This window comes from Taeniopygia guttata, chromosome 2, assembly GCF_048771995.1.
Source record: "Taeniopygia guttata chromosome 2, bTaeGut7.mat, whole genome shotgun sequence".
NCBI lineage: Eukaryota > Metazoa > Chordata > Aves > Passeriformes > Estrildidae > Taeniopygia > Taeniopygia guttata.
Window position 1 is genome coordinate 74,315,477 of NC_133026.1, and position 15,899 is coordinate 74,331,375.

Below are 15,899 nucleotides of genomic sequence, written 5' to 3' on the forward strand. Positions count from 1 at the left end.
AATAGTTCACTGGGGTTTATTTAAAGAAATTATCTGCATGAAGAGCACAAAGGCCTACAAGATAAACTCAAAAAATGTAATGAACTTCTCATGAGCTTTTTTTCCCCTACTCAAATTTCATAGTGATGAAAGCATCTCTGAAACACATTGTACTTTCTGGGGAAGATGTAGAAATGTATTCTCAGTTTAGATTTTTGACTAAGTGACTATTATGGAAAGTTTTTGCTCAAAACATAAAGTGGTTTCAGATTCTGCTTTATGTTTCATTGATGCATTATACAGTTCAGCTTATTTAACAAGGAGTATGGTCAGCCATGTTATATTTCTCTGCTCATGTTTTTTCATTTACTTTTTGTTACTCTATTGACATTTCTAAAAGGAGATTAAATTTACCCCAGTCAGATAAAGCAATGTCAAAGCCTTGAGTGAACTTTATCAGTGTCTAGATTTCACTGTCTTTCCACATACGTTTAGTCTGAGGTTTTATATACTTTTTTAAATGGAGGAGGAGGGAAGGAACCAACAAAAAAAAAACCCACACTCATCTGTAAACAGAGAAACTCAAACTTGTTTGGATTTATTAATTAAGATTATTACATAGGCTTTTAATTGTACAGGGGAATATAGGCAGGCAAGGTGTAGTCCTGAAGGGCTTTGGCTCACACGGTGTGGGCTTTGTGTAAGGTCACTCTATTAATGACGCAATAAGCATGCTCAGGTGAAGATAAAAACTGTGGTTGCTTTTTGTTGGGTAGCTTATGGTATTAGGGTCTTTCATTTCCTCAAAGATCTGTCAAACCGTGTGCACAACAAAGCCTTGTAACGCTAGACTCCTTTTAGGACTCCTTGAAATCATATTCAAGGCTTGACTGGGAGCAGACTGAGTAAGGGAGAGCTGACTTGCAGTGAGTAGGAATAGGACGAGGAAATACTTCATCTTTCAGAAAGCTCTGCATAAGCCTTTCTGTGCTGTTGCATAGAATATGACTGAAAAATGTGTTATGCCAAGATTCCCTGTGAGACAAAAGAGATCTCCATGCTACTGAGTGATTGCTGACATGGAACATACCTTCACAGGTGAAGAATTTCTTATTTAAATTGAGGCCAGGTATCTTTACTGCACATCCCACATCTTGATCTATGCTGACCTTTCTGTTAATTTTATTTAAACAAGTACAACTTCTGAAATAGTTGAAAAGTTTTTCTAAAGGCATCTCTGCAAAATCCAGTGTAACTGGATGACACCTGAAAAAAAATTTGGTCAATGAAGGCCAAGGGAAAATGATAGCTAGAGTCCCATTTTAAGGTCTTTTTCTATTAAATACATTGGAAAATTCAAATTAGGAAAATCAAGTGAAAATAAATTCTTACAGTGATAGTTGGTTTTCTTTATTCAGAGATAATATCACTATTTGGATAGCAACTGGACTGTGGAATGACAGGTGTTTCTCTAACACAAAGAGCTGAAAAAAATCTATGTACAGTGTTATTAAATAACATGTAATATTTAAGACTGTTAGCTTCAAGGTGCCGTTTGAGTGTGCACAACTTTGTGCTGTGCAAATCATAGCATGCCTTTCATTCACAGAAATGAAGAATCTTTCCTTACTGTACCACCAAAAAAAGTGTTATTTTAATAACAATTTTGCAGAATAATTCATTCTTTACCAGCTAGGCAGTGAAAATCTCTGAACATTAGATTTAATTTACAGGTGTAAGACTAGTCACAAGTTGTTTCAGTGCCACTCTTACAGGAGCTTAGGAACAATATTAGTGTTTTGTCTCTGCTGCTCTTACAATGATTTATGACTTTTGTCATTTTCTTTGTCCTGTACTCTAGTAACTGGGTAATTGAACCAATTAGAACATAGTAGATTGGGAATAATTATTTATACATTGGCAACTCAATTAGTGCTTCTTTTCTCACAGAAATGGTCAAGAAATTTAGAAATATATTTTGGTTCAACATAATATTGAAATATTATTGAAATAATATTAAAATACAACCAATAATTTTTTTTTTTTTTTTTGTAATTGCAATTAGGGATTTGAAACTAGTGAAAGTAGAGAATAGTACCTGAATATACCATTTCAGGTTTTATAAGACCCTTTCTCTTCAGTCATATATAAATATATGTGTTAATTTTGGGAGGAGAGAAAATGAAAAGCAGTCATCATCTAAATATTAATATTCTGATGCTGTCCATTACAGATCTGTTGCAGAAGCCACAGAGGTTGATCTCAACATGAGAGTTGGATTGCATACAGGCAGGGTTCTTTGTGGGGTCCTGGGTCTCCGAAAATGGCAATATGATGTCTGGTCAAATGATGTGACATTAGCTAATGTAATGGAAGCTGGAGGACTGCCTGGGTAAGTCTGAAAAAAAACCATAGCAAAAAAAAAAAAAAAAGAAAACTCTATGGGTGAAGAATTTCTTCAATTTTTTAAGGCATTTGCAATGTAATTGCTATTGGTGAAAACGATTGTGTTTGGCAAGACGAATCAATGTATTATGTGATTAATCCTGTAGAACTTTCAAAATGATCTTGATATTTGTATAAGTAATTGGTCAGATTAGAAGTAAAACATTTTCAAACAAAATCATTTTTAGAAGTTGCCAAATATAAAAAGCAGGAATGACACAATACTAGGAATATAAGAGTGCTAGACTGTAAGAATGCCTTTCTCCTTTTACATGATCAGATTTCCAATACTAGTTGTGTGGTATAGAAAATACATACCTATTTATGAACTCAAATATTGATGACATTTGCAAATGATACAGCAGCACATAAACTTGCAACCAACCCATGGGGCATGTCCTGGAACTTTAAGTACTCATTGCACAGCCTTGGACACAATTTAAATGCACACAGTGAGCATTTGCAAAGGTGCATGGGTGTTCTGTGTGTAGCTCACATTTGGACTAGGACCTGCCATATTCTTCTTTTTTTTATTTTTGTGAGATCTTGGTTGCTGTACAGGAGGACAAAGAAACCAATTAATTTTTTTTTGGTAATGATGAATTTCTGCTTATTGCGTACATCTACTTTAGATAATTTTGGCAGTGTATTTTATGTGTTCATTATCTTAAAGTTACCCAGTGGAAAGAATCTGAATACATGTTTATAGAGGAAAGCAGTAAAATTTTTTCAAATACCTTTTCTGAAGACATTTGAAATATATGGGGTCTTTCAGGAGAAAATGTGAAAACATGTTCAGGATAAGAAAACTCAAAAAAAAAAATTTAAAGATTGGTATATTGCCAAAACAAATTAGGTCAGAAAGCTGCCTACAATACAGAGTAGATAAATGATATGAGTCAGAGATGTGCAGTGAAACAGAAAAAGAAGTTTCTGCTTTATACACAAGAGAGGTTTGGAGTGTGATGTCACAAGTTTCAAACAGCAGGATGTTTTTCCAAGCAGCCATTGAGGTAAAAACTTAAGAAAGCCACACAATGTAGAAGATCATGTGAGGACGCTCACTTTCTACAAAACAGCAAATCTGCAAGTGTTTGCATAGTCAACTGTTATCTTTTTGTTCACTTTGCCTAAGTTTAGAAAATGCATGTAATAGAATTGTTTTCTATGTTCAATTTGGCTAAAAGTAGAAAACTTTTTTTTTTTTAACATCACACCTATGGTCTTGCATGTAAATTGACCTGTTGATCTCTGTATGAACTTCTGTACTGGAGTATATTTTGGTAGCAAGTAGCTCATAATGTATGTTTGCTTTAAACAATAATGTCTGATTTTCTCTCCAGGAAAGTTCACATTACAAAGACCACCTTAGAGTGCCTAAATGGGGACTATGAGGTAGAACCAGGATATGGTCATGAAAGGAATAGTTTCTTGAAGAAGCATAATATTGAAACATATTTTATTGTGCCATCCCATCGTAGGAAGGTATGCTTATTCAATAATACATTTTCATAATGTAAATAGTAAAAATTGTTCTGAGCTATTCTGAAGGCAGAGAAAATGCTAGGTTGTTTCATTGGAATTTTTTTTCCTTGAAAGCTCTTCAAACACTCTTGAAGGCCCAGCCCTACAATGGTAACATTTTGAGTCTCAGCATGTGGTGAGGTGGTGACAGTGGTTTTCCAACGGGTGCAACTATAGTCACACCTTTCCTCCTCAGCCGGTTACTGAGTGCAGCCTTTTGTTCTACTGAAAAATGTTACTTGTGACCTCAGTAGAAGTCTTGAAAGACCATAAATGTTGTTTAAATGCTTACAATTTGGTAAACTTTTTCCACATCACATGAGGTTTATCTTTGAAGTTATCTATCATAACGTGATAACAGGCCAAGAGGAACTTTATTGCCTTTCATGTCAGCCAGAGAATTTGGGATACAGATTTTTGCACCCTTCACTTCTGAAACTGTGCAAATAAGTTTAATTCAAGGATTTTACCCTTCAAGGGGAAAATTGTAGTACCTAATTCTGAAAGTATTGGTCAGGTTTTAAAGTGATGTGTTTATACACACCAGGTTTCTAAGCTGTCAAAACTCCATATTTGAGGGTATTAACCTGTCATGGTTTGACTTGGAAAAAGAATCTTTTCGGAAGGAAGAGGTCAATTTGGATATTGACCAATTGAAGGTGGACACACCTCTGAGAACACAGAGGGGTTAAAAGCAGAATTCCCAGGAGAACTCTCTCCCTTTGGTTCCAGTCAGGGTGCAGTGCACCCTGCCCGGCCCGTGGCTGGGTGGAGGAGGGGAAGGCCTGACTGAGGTACACCTAAGGGCCTGGCCCCTTGCAGATGGAAGGGTGGACAAATCTGGGATGTCTGCGTTCCCGCCCCCTCCCACTCCCCCCCCCCCCCCCCCCGCCCCAGAGTCTCTGTCTCTAGAGAAAGAGACAGTGGAGGCTTGTCAGCAGTACACCGCGGGGAAGGAGAAGAGCGGGGGTGGGGGTGGGGGGTGGGGGTGGGCCCCACAAGGCTGCAAGGTGTCCAGCCGCTGTGGAAGCTGGAGCCTGGGCAGAGCCAGCCAGGGAGTCAGGACTTGAGAAATGAAAGCTTTGTGAAATTTTCCTCCTCCTCAGTTTGAAAGAGAGGAAGAGAGACAGCCTGGACCCTGGGATGTTAGAAGGAGAAATTCTAGCGGGGAGGAGATGATGGAGTGGCTTTTTGGCTGGACTTTTTCTTGTTAGCCACAGACTGCACTAATCTTCTCCTCCAAGAGAGACACTGTATTTTAGGAGGATGCCAGTGACCCAAGAGACCTGTTTTAGCAGCTGGGAAAAAACAGAAGCGGAGCAAACAGAGAAAAGTTACGGAGGTTTGTGGTGGTGCCCCCTGTCTTCAGAAAAGAAGAAGAGAAGATTTCTGTTCTTGGATCCTCGGCCCCAGGGGGAAATGGGGGGGACTGTTGGTCCCAAAAATGAAAAAATTGAACTGTTGTTTTTTCCCTCTTGGCAGAGCATCCTTGAAAGAAAAATCCTATGAGCAGTCTGTCCATCCATGCATTGATGGTGAGAGCACTGTGCATGGAAAGGAGTGTTACACTGGCAGATTTTCTCTGGGCGGTGCCATGTGTGACATGGAAGCACAGGATGTGGCAGCTGTGGTTCTTGGGGGGTCTGTGGCACAGGAGAGACTCCTCCCTCCCTCGATGGACTGAGTATTGATTATCTGGAGGGTGGCAACCTGATTGGGGTCCAGGCTGTGTCTCACTGTGGTTCCTTGGAGTTGGGTGTTGGGAGGACGAATGTTTTGAAAGGTTTTCATTTTGAATTTTGTGTGTGTTTTTTTCTTTCTTTTTTCTTTTATAATAGTATAGTAGTAGTAGCTTAATAAAGTTTCTTTCCCTTGTTATTAAGCTTGGGCCTGCTTTGCTCTGTTCTCGATCGTATTTCACAGCATTCAATTGAGAGGTTACATTTTCATGGGGGTGCTGGCATTGTGCCAGTGTCAAACCATGACATAACCATCAAGTATCTGAGAAAAAAATAACCACAAAGAAACAGTTTATCTTGAATTTCTTATCTCCGATCAATTTTTTGGTCTTAATATGATGACTGTGAGTTTTTATGAAAATGTTGGGAGTCCAGTCACCAGGGTAATTTGATTCTGGGATTGAAAATCCCATTGTTTTATTCTGGAAAGGCTGCTGCAAGAGTGATTTTATGCACTTCCTCTAAAGCATATTCTTATTAGAGAGATGGAGTTTTCTCATGCACTTGAAAATCATGCAATTTCACATTTTGTTTCTCTGGTATATATTATTAAATTCAGTTTTAGATAACACGAAACAAAACAGATGAGAAAATGTGGGTTAAATTCTGTTTTGGCAGTGAGTGAGAGTGGTTTTTGGTGGCTTTCTTGAAATCAGGACTAGCATTTTTTAGGAAATCAGTATTTCCTAAATTAATCAATGCCAATAAGGAAGAAAATGCAAGGGAGAGTTTTTTCAAGGTAGGTGTGTTGCTTATTGCTGCTAGATTGTTTGTCTTAGTTTTCTATTTTCACTCCTTCAGCATTATGTATAATTTCATTTTTGTGTTATAATGTATCAGGTTTCATTTTATATTGAGGAAATAAATAGTGGAATTTCAGGAAATTGTTGCATAGGTTGGTGCAAAAAGACAAGGAGAGACAAAAGGGAATTAATGTGACTTTTACAAAGAGAAACTGTGTTGTGTCAATTCTGCTACAAAAACCAGCGACTGAGGAACTTGACAATCATATGGAAGGAAGCCAGGTCAATGCATGTTTAATGTGCAAGAATGAGAATGTACTGCTGTGAGAACACACATTTCTGTGTCTTTGCAAGATTGCTGAGAAGTTGCTGGTGATTGCTGAGAAAGGACTGCTAGGTTTGTCATCAGCTACATAAACCCAGATGCCATCTTACCCATGGGTGTCACTGATGAGTGTGTGGCAGATGCTGCTCCACAGCTCAACTAACAGTAGCTCTCTGGCATGCATCAATGACATGCCAGCCAAGAAAGAAACACTTCATGAATTTTACTGGTGTTGACTGGTTTCTCCACTGGCCTCACAGGTCAGTCAGTGTGCCACTTTGCTGTTTGTCACAGTCCATCACAGCCATCTCCAGTCTTTGTATATTTGCATACTGATCACTGGCCACAAGCTACATAACTGGCCACAAGCTACATAATAGCATATTTGCCTTCTAAATAAACACCTGCTGTTCCCTTCTAGCCCAAATCATTCATTGTCTCTTTAAAGACATAAAAATAGAAGGCTACCCATGAAGCACAGACAAGACAGTTTCACCTGGTGAATTCAGGTATCTTCTGGTTTAATATCGCATTCCTTCCTCTTGAACCTCAGCAGCTGAAATGCAGGGTTTTTTCTTTATATATAATCTCTGACATTAACATGAGCTGCCTCAGGCAGATATGATACCAAGTGGAATGAAAATAAATGTTATGAGCAACAGATGACCAAGAATATGTTGGATTTGAAGCAAAAATAAGACCACTTGGAGTTTTGTTAAACCTTATTTCTTTAGAAGACATATGCCCCACATTCTTCTATATTTGGTCTGACAGGAAAATTTTTCATCACTGTCACTCTAGCCAAGAATGATAGTAACAGTGTAAGATTACTTATTCATGTATCAGTTACATTTTAAATATGAACAAATTATAAATTATTACCATCTTATACTCTTCTGTTGAATCAGCTAGTTTTTGTGATCTGATCTGCTTGCTGGTTAAATGTGAGAGCACCACTAAGCAGCCATTGAAGGAATATTTTTTTGTTGTTTTGTTACCTGGGGTTTTTTTTGTAGACAATATATTACTCTATTATTATCTATTAGTCTATGCAGTCAACAGCTTATTTTCCACCTGGAGACCAGTGAAAAGTGGTGTTCCACAGGGGTCAGTGGTGAGGCCAATACTGTTCAGCATCCTTGTCAATGACATGGAAAGTGCACCCCCAGAAAGTTTGCTGATTATACCAGGCTGCGTAATGTAGTCAACATGCTGGAAGGAAAGGATGCCATCTAGAGGGAACTGGGCAGGCTTGAGATGTAGGGCTGTGTGATCCTCATGAAGCTCAATAAAACCAGTGACAGCTGGGTCAGGGCAATCTTAGGTACACCTACAGGTTCATGAGAATGAATGAGAATACTCTATGGATAAGAGCTTGGGAATGATGGTTGATGAAAACTCAACATCAGCTGGCGGTGTGTGGTCACAGCCCAGAAAGCCAACAGTGTCCTGGGCTGCCTCAAAAGTCAAAGGAGAAGATTCTACCCCTCCACTCTGCTCTGTAAGACCCTGCTTGGAGTACTGTTTTGATACCTCCACCATAAGTACAAGGAACTGTTGGAGCAAGTCCAAAGGAAGACCATAAATTGACAAGCAGACTGGAGCACCTCCCCCACAAAGACAGGTTGAGAAAATCAGGGCTCTTCAGCCTGGAGAAAAGGTTATGTGCAGATATCCCAGCAATTTCCAGTATGTAAAGGGGGCCTACAGACACTTCAGCAGGAACTGTAGTGATAGGACAAGGAGTAATGGCTTCCAACTGAAAGAGAGTTGGTTAGTTGTTAGAAAGAAATTCTTTACTATGAGGGTGCTACAGTTTGCCCAAAGAATCTGTGCATGCCCTAACCCTGAAAGTGTTCAAGGCCAGTTTGGATGTGGCTTTAAACAACCTGGTCTAGTGGAAAGTGTCTCTGCCTATGGTAGGGGTTTGGAACTAGATGATCTTTAAGGTCCCTTCTAACCCAGACCATTTATGATTCTATTATAATTGTTATTATTAAGTAATATTTATGCATAATTGACTGGATTACATTGAGTTCCTAAACACACTTATATAATGTATGTGATTTCTACAGGCAGAATTTTTTTAATTAAAAGAATCTTTTCTGCTGACTTTCATAGTTAAAAACTAATGCAAATGTGCTTTTTTAATACATGTTCCCTGATACATACCTGGATAAAGTTTCTAGCTTTTAAAAGCCATCACATTTCTTTTACATAAAGTTTGATTATGTCTTCTTGATATTTTATATTCATATTAATACTTACAGTCATGTGACCAAAATACTGCATAGAGAGAAAATTTGAAAATTTTGATTTATATAGGTAGACACAAATCTGACCATACACATGAATGCCTTGGGCTTTTAAAGGAGATTTGATCCAGATAGAAAAACATATCTTTTTCTATTTAATATATAAAACTGAATATATTAAATATTCACAAGATCCATACTCCATGCTTTAGAAACATGATTATTGTCTTAGTTTCAAAAAATTCTAACTTTGTGAAGTATAGTAAATATTACTTTATTTGGATTTTATTTCAAGAAAAAAACAAATCTAGGCCATACCTCTTAATCCCAGAGCCCTTTACAAGAACTTTATAAATCTGCTTAGACCAGCTAAATAACTTTTTCTAGTAATGATTTCTTGGTAACCCACCTGACTATTCCTGTTATGACTTTCAAACCGTTTGCCTAATACTTAATTTATTTTAATTTAATTTTTTTTTAATAGACTGTGTCTGGCTTCCATCAGAATCCATTGTTCTTTCATTGTCAGCCCAGACATTAGTCAAAGTATCTTTGCCTCAATTTTCCTACAGCGTAGCTGACTTCCAGAAGCACAACAAAGGTAGGGGGCTTAGCTGGACTGTGCTTAATTTCTTTGGTGCTCTAGAAAGTCTCATTCTCTTGCAGTAAAATGCCTCTAAGTGTTGGTGTCCAGCCTCAGTGATATCTGAGTGGTTTTTTACTTGGCCTCACTTCTTTGTATTTATTGCAGCAATTGCACCACTCTGTGGTGGCACTTCTCTAGTTTTGAAAGGTCTCATTAATTCAAAAGCTGAGAAAACAGCCCAGCGCAGCCAATTAAGTAAAATTTGTAAAGGTACTTATACAGATAGCCGAGCAGTGATGAGAAGCAATCAAGTTTTCATTAAAGGAAAGATTTCTCAGAATGTGTTTGATTTTGCCTTTATAGAAGTTGGCCTGCCATCACTGTTATCCATTGCTAGCTTTAAGGGAACCTGCTTCATGGTGTAACTGCTGGTTCCAGACACAAGACAAAGACAAATACTGCAGTGTACTGTCAGTGATTGAGAGATGGGACTTCACTTAGGTGCAAGCAAAGAGTCATTTATTGTAAAGCTGGGAAATTGTGAAGTCATCTAGTGTACCTAAAGATCAGTTTATATACCCTTACAGCTTTGAATAAAATTTTCCACTTAAAATTTTCCACTTTCCAATTATTCCAAGCAATAATCACATTATTAATGTTCCTTAGCAATATTGCTTAACCACAGTCTTACAGGTACAGTCTTACATGACTACCTTAAAACAAGGTACGTTCCTTTTTGCTTCCTCCCTTACATTTCCATTTAATGTTCCCATGGTTTCTGGCCTACAAAGACCAAGATGTCCACATCATCCACCATGTCCATAATACTCTCTGCTCCACTGCCCAGCTGCCTCCCCATAGTGTACCATTAACAGCAATAGAGCTATGTCCAGGAATGGAGGTCATGGAGGTCATGCAAAAATCTTAAGGAAGCACTATTGATACAATGTGCAAATTATTCCTCTATATTCATAAGTGCCTCTTGGATTTTACAGTCTACCTCAAACATAATCAATAATTATCTTCCAATAGATTGCAAATCACCATCTGCAAAATTTCTTTTAACGCACTAGTGAGTTATTCACCAATGGGGTATTCAAATATATTAGTTGTCTTTTGTTTGTGGCAGTGTAAATCACATGCTCTCTGCACCTACTATTTGAATAGCACAGAAAGATGGACAGTCATGAAAAAATCCATGAAAGTGAATTATATCTGTTTGCCCTTTGGAAACTAGATTTTTCTCTGAAGAGATTGACACTTTTCTTTCCTACCTTACCATGTACATACAAAACCATGCCAAGCAGTCTCAGTAAATTCTTTCTGTAGTTTGGATAGCCCTGCTTTCTTATCTTAAGTCTCTAAGCAATACTATGGCCACTCTGAAAATCCAGGTGAATATCACTTTTTTTTTTTCCTGAATCCTTATTTAGTTATCCAGCCAGAGGGAAGTGGATGCTAGTTAGAAGTATGGTGCGCTGTGTCCTGTCTGGTTTGCTGTGTTGAGTCATGGCCTAAACATTCCAATTCTGATGGCTAAAACCACAGCTTTATTTTTGCCCAAAAACTAATAATAGAAAAAAAAGAAAAAAAAAAAAGCCCCCCATAAAAGTAGTCTATTTGAAAAGGGTAATGTCCTAGGGTGACTGTTATGGTGTTTGTATCTCCAATCGTGTGTTCTGTTTACGTTTGATATTATGTTCTGTGCTTTCAGAACTGACTCTGAAAGTGAAGGTTTGTTTTGCCGTGTTATCATCTGGTTCACCTCCCCCCATGGTCTGCTTGTCTAGAAAAGGCTAGGGCTGGCTTGCTTGCTTTTGCTTTGCTTGCTTGCTTGGCTTGCTTGCTTTGCTTGCTTGCTTGCTTGGCTTGCTTGCTTTGCCTGCTTTCTTGCTTTGCTTCCTAGTTAGGTTAAGCAGTCCAATTCTTTCCCTGGACTGTTGTTTTTTTTCCTTCCTCTTTCTGAATATCATTCAACCTGCTCTGGACTGGGATCTGGGAAACACCAAGGAACACCAGGAAGTGCCACCAAAAGGAGAGCAGCTCCAGTTGCCCGTAGCCAAACTGCCAGGCATGATGATGATGATATGTCTGATCCCCTTGAAGGAACCTCTAAGACATACGCCCAAGGCAAGAAGGATAACCAGGCTTAGAGGGGCCCTGCCTCTAGCCAGGTAGAGGCGAGGGAAAACCGTGTTTTCTGGACTGTGTGGATTCGCTGGCCTGGCACATCGGAACCACAAAGATATAAGGCTTTGGTTGATACTGGTGCACAATGCACGTTAATTCCATCAAGACACGTAGGGGCAGAATCTGTCTCTATTGCCGGTGTGACAGGTGGATCACAGGACTTTACCGTGGTGGAAGCTGATGTAAGTCTGACAGGAAATGAGTGGAAGAAACACCTTATTGTGACTGGCCCAGAGGCCCCATGTATTTTGGGCATAGATTACCTTCGAAGGGGATATTTTAAAGACCCAAAGGGACTCAGGTGGGCATTTGGGATAGCAGCTGTAGCGACAGAGGGCGTCCAGCAACTGAACACCTTGCCTGGACTGTCTGAGAATCCAACTACAGTAGGACTTTTGAAGGGAGAAGAACAAAAGGTACCAGTTGCCACTTCAACAGTGCATCGTCGACAGTACAGAACAACTCGAGATGCTGTGGTTCCCATCCATAAGATGATCCGAGAGCTGGAGAGCCAAGGGGTGGTCAGCAAAACCCACTCACACTTCAACAGCCCCATTTGGCCTGTGCGTAAATCTGAAGGAGAATGGAGATTGACTGTGGACTACCGTGCATTGAATGAAGTGACTCCACCACTGAGCGCTGCTGTGCCAGACATGCTGGAACTCCAGTACGAGCTGGAGTCCAAGGCAGCGAAGTGGTACGCCACTATTGATATTGCCAATGCATTTTTCTCCATTCCTCTGGCAGCAGAATGCAGGCCTCAGTTTGCCTTTACATGGAGGGGAGTGCAGTATACCTGGAACCGACTGCCCCAGGGGTGGAAGCACAGTCCTACCATCTGCCATGGACTGATCCAGACTGCACTAGAAAAGGGTGAGGCTCCAGAACATCTACAATATATTGATGATATCATTGTGTGGGGGAACACAGCAGCAGAAGTGTTTGAGAAAGGAGAGAAAATCATCCGAATCCTCCTGGAAGCTGGTTTCGCCATCAAGAAGAGTAAAGTGAAGGGACCTGCTCGAGAGATCCAGTTCTTGGGAGTGAAGTGGCAAGATGGACGGCGTCAGATTCCTACAGATGTCATCAACAAGATCACAGCCATGTCCCCACCAACCAACAAGAAAGAGACACAAGCTTTCTTAGGCGCCATCAGTTTTTGGAGAATGCACATTCCTGAGTACAGTCAGATTGTGAGTCCCCTCTACCTGGTCACCCGCAAGAAGAATGATTTCTGCTGGGGACCTGAGCAGCAGCAAGCTTTCACCCAGATAAAGCAGGAAATTGCTCATGCAGTAGCTCTTGGCCCAGTCAGGACAGGACCAGATGTGAAGAACGTGCTCTACTCTGCAGCCGGGAACCATGGTCTGTCCTGGAGCCTTTGGCAGAAGGTGCCTGATGAGACTCGGGGCCAACCACTGGGATTTTGGAGTCGGAGCTACAGAGGGTCTGAAGCCAACTACACCCCAACAGAGAAGGAAATCTTGGCCGCCTACGAGGGAGTCCAGGCCGCCTCAGAGGTGATTGGCACAGAAGCACAACTCCTCCTGGCACCCCGACTACCGGTGCTGGGGTGGATGTTCAGAGGAAAGGTTCCCTCCACCCACCATGCCACCAGTGCTACATGGAGCAAGTGGATTGCTCTCATCACGCAGCGTGCCCATATTGGTAAGCTGAATCGCCCTGGGATTTTGGAAGTAATTACAAATTGGCCCGAGGGTGAAAGTTTTGGTGTCGCAGATGAAGAAGAAGAACCAGTGACACGGGCTGAAGAAGCTCCACCATATAACCAACTGCCAGCAGAGGAAACACGCTATGCTCTCTTCACTGACGGTTCCTGTCGCATCGTAGGGATGAATCGGAAGTGGAAAGCAGCTGTATGGAGTCCCACACGACGGGTTGCAGAGGCCACTGAAGGAGAAGGTGGATCAAGCCAGTTTGCTGAACTCAAAGCCGTTCAACTGGCCCTAGACATTGCAGAAAGGGAGAAGTGGCCAAAGCTCTACCTCTACACTGATTCATGGATGGTAGCCAATGCTCTGTGGGGGTGGCTAGAGAGGTGGAAAGAAACTAACTGGCAGCGTAGAGGAAAACCAATTTGGGCTGCTGAAGAGTGGAAAGATATCGCTACCCGGGTAGAGAAGCTACCTGTGAAGGTTCGCCATGTAGATGCCCATGTCCCCAGAAGCAGAGCTAATGAAGAGCAGCAGAACAATCAGCAGGTAGATCAGGCTGCGAAGATAGGGGTATCAAAGATAGACCTCGACTGGGAACACAAGGGAGAGTTGTTCCTAGCACGATGGGCCCATGATGCCTCAGGCCATCAGGGTAGAGATGCCACTTATAAGTGGGCACGAGACCGAGGGGTGGATCTAACCATGGACAGTATTTCTCAGGTTATCCATGACTGTGAGACATGCGCTACCATCAAACAGGCCAAGCGGGTGAAGCCCCTGTGGTATGGTGGGCGGTGGTCCAAGTACAAGTATGGGGAGGCCTGGCAGATTGACTACATCACACTGCCCCAGACACGCCAAGGCAAGCGCTACGTGCTCACAATGGTAGAAGCCACCACTGGATGGTTGGAAACCTACCCTGTGTCTCATGCTACAGCCCGTAACACCATCCTGGGCCTTGAAAAGCAGGTCCTTTGGAGGCATGGTACCCCTGAGAGGATTGAGTCAGACAATGGGACTCATTTCAAGAACAGCCTTATCAACACCTGGGCTAGGGAACATGGCATTGAGTGGGTGTACCACATCCCCTACCATGCACCAGCTGCAGGCAAAGTGGAGAGGTACAATGGACTGTTAAAAACCACCTTAAAAGCATTGGGTGGGGGATCTTTCAAAAATTGGGAGCAACATTTAGCAAAGGCCACCTGGTTAGTTAACAGCCGAGGTTCCACCAATCGAGCAGGTCCTGCCCAGTCTGAGCCCCTGAATATAGTAGACGGAGATAAAGTCCCAGTGGCACATGTCAGAGGTTTGTTAGGGAAATCAGTGTGGATCAATCCTGCCTCGAGTACAGACAAACCCATTCGTGGGATTGTCTTTGCTCAGGGACCAGGTTGTACATGGTGGATAATGCAGAGAGATGGAACAACACGATGTGTACCTCAGGGAGATCTGATTGTGGGGTGAGACTCATGTGCAAATATCACTGTTTGCTGAATGTTACTGTCAATGTCTGTGCATGAAAACACACAGACATGAGAAAGAAGGTATGAGTAAGTGAAAGATACAAGTTTTAACTTGATGGAGTTTTTACATGATGTTGAAGATATGGAGATAAGGGGTGGAATGTCCTAGGGTGACTGTTATGGTGTTTGTATCTCCAATCGTGTGTTCTGTTTACGTTTGATATTATGTTCTGTGCTTTCAGAACTGACTCTGAAAGTGAAGGTTTGTTTTGCCGTGTTATCATCTGGTTCACCTCCCCCCATGGTCTGCTTGTCTAGAAAAGGCTAGGGCTGGCTTGCTTGCTTTTGCTTTGCTTGCTTGCTTGGCTTGCTTGCTTTGCTTGCTTGCTTGCTTGGCTTGCTTGCTTTGCCTGCTTTCTTGCTTTGCTTCCTAGTTAGGTTAAGCAGTCAAATTCTTTCCCTGGACTGTTGTTTTTTTTCCTTTCCTCTTTCTGAATATCATTCAACCTGCTCTGGACTGGGATCTGGGAAACACCAAGGAACACCAGGAGCCCGCGTGTCTCTGTATTGCCCAGGCTACGCTGGCGTGGCTATTCACAGGCGCGATCCCGCTACTGACCGCCACGGGAGCTTTGACCTGCTCCGTCTCCGACCTGGGCCGGTTCACCCATCAATATGGTTCACCCCTCCTTAGTCAACCTGGTGTCCCGCAGCTCCCCGCGGGTCACCATATTGATGGGTGAACCGGCCCAGGTCGGAGACGGAGCAGGTCAAAGCTCCCGTGGCGGTCAGTAGCGGGATCGCGCCTGTGAATAGCCACGCCAGCGTAGCCTGGGCAATACAGAGACACGCGGGCTCCTGGTGTTCCTTGGTGTTTCCCAGATCCCAGTCCAGAGCAGGTTGAATGATATTCAGAAAGAGGAAAGGAAAAAAAACAACAGTCCAGGGAAAGAATTGGACTGCTTAACCTA

The 15,899-nt window shown here is 41.6% G+C and overlaps 1 protein-coding gene across 3 annotated transcripts in view; it reads left to right on the forward strand.

Moving 5' to 3' along the window:
- Positions 1-15,899, forward strand: part of ADCY1 (adenylate cyclase 1) — a 163,732-nt gene that overhangs the window by 104,667 nt on the left and 43,166 nt on the right. For all 3 annotated transcript variants that reach the window (XR_012053967.1, XM_002192007.7, XM_030265660.4), the window contains exons 6-7: positions 2,213-2,371; positions 3,768-3,909. Coding sequence is in view for 2 of the 3 variants with exons in the window: in XM_002192007.7 (XP_002192043.3) it covers positions 2,213-2,371; positions 3,768-3,909 (301 nt within the window). In the remaining variant the exon portion in view is untranslated. The remainder of the gene's footprint in view (positions 1-2,212; positions 2,372-3,767; positions 3,910-15,899) is intronic.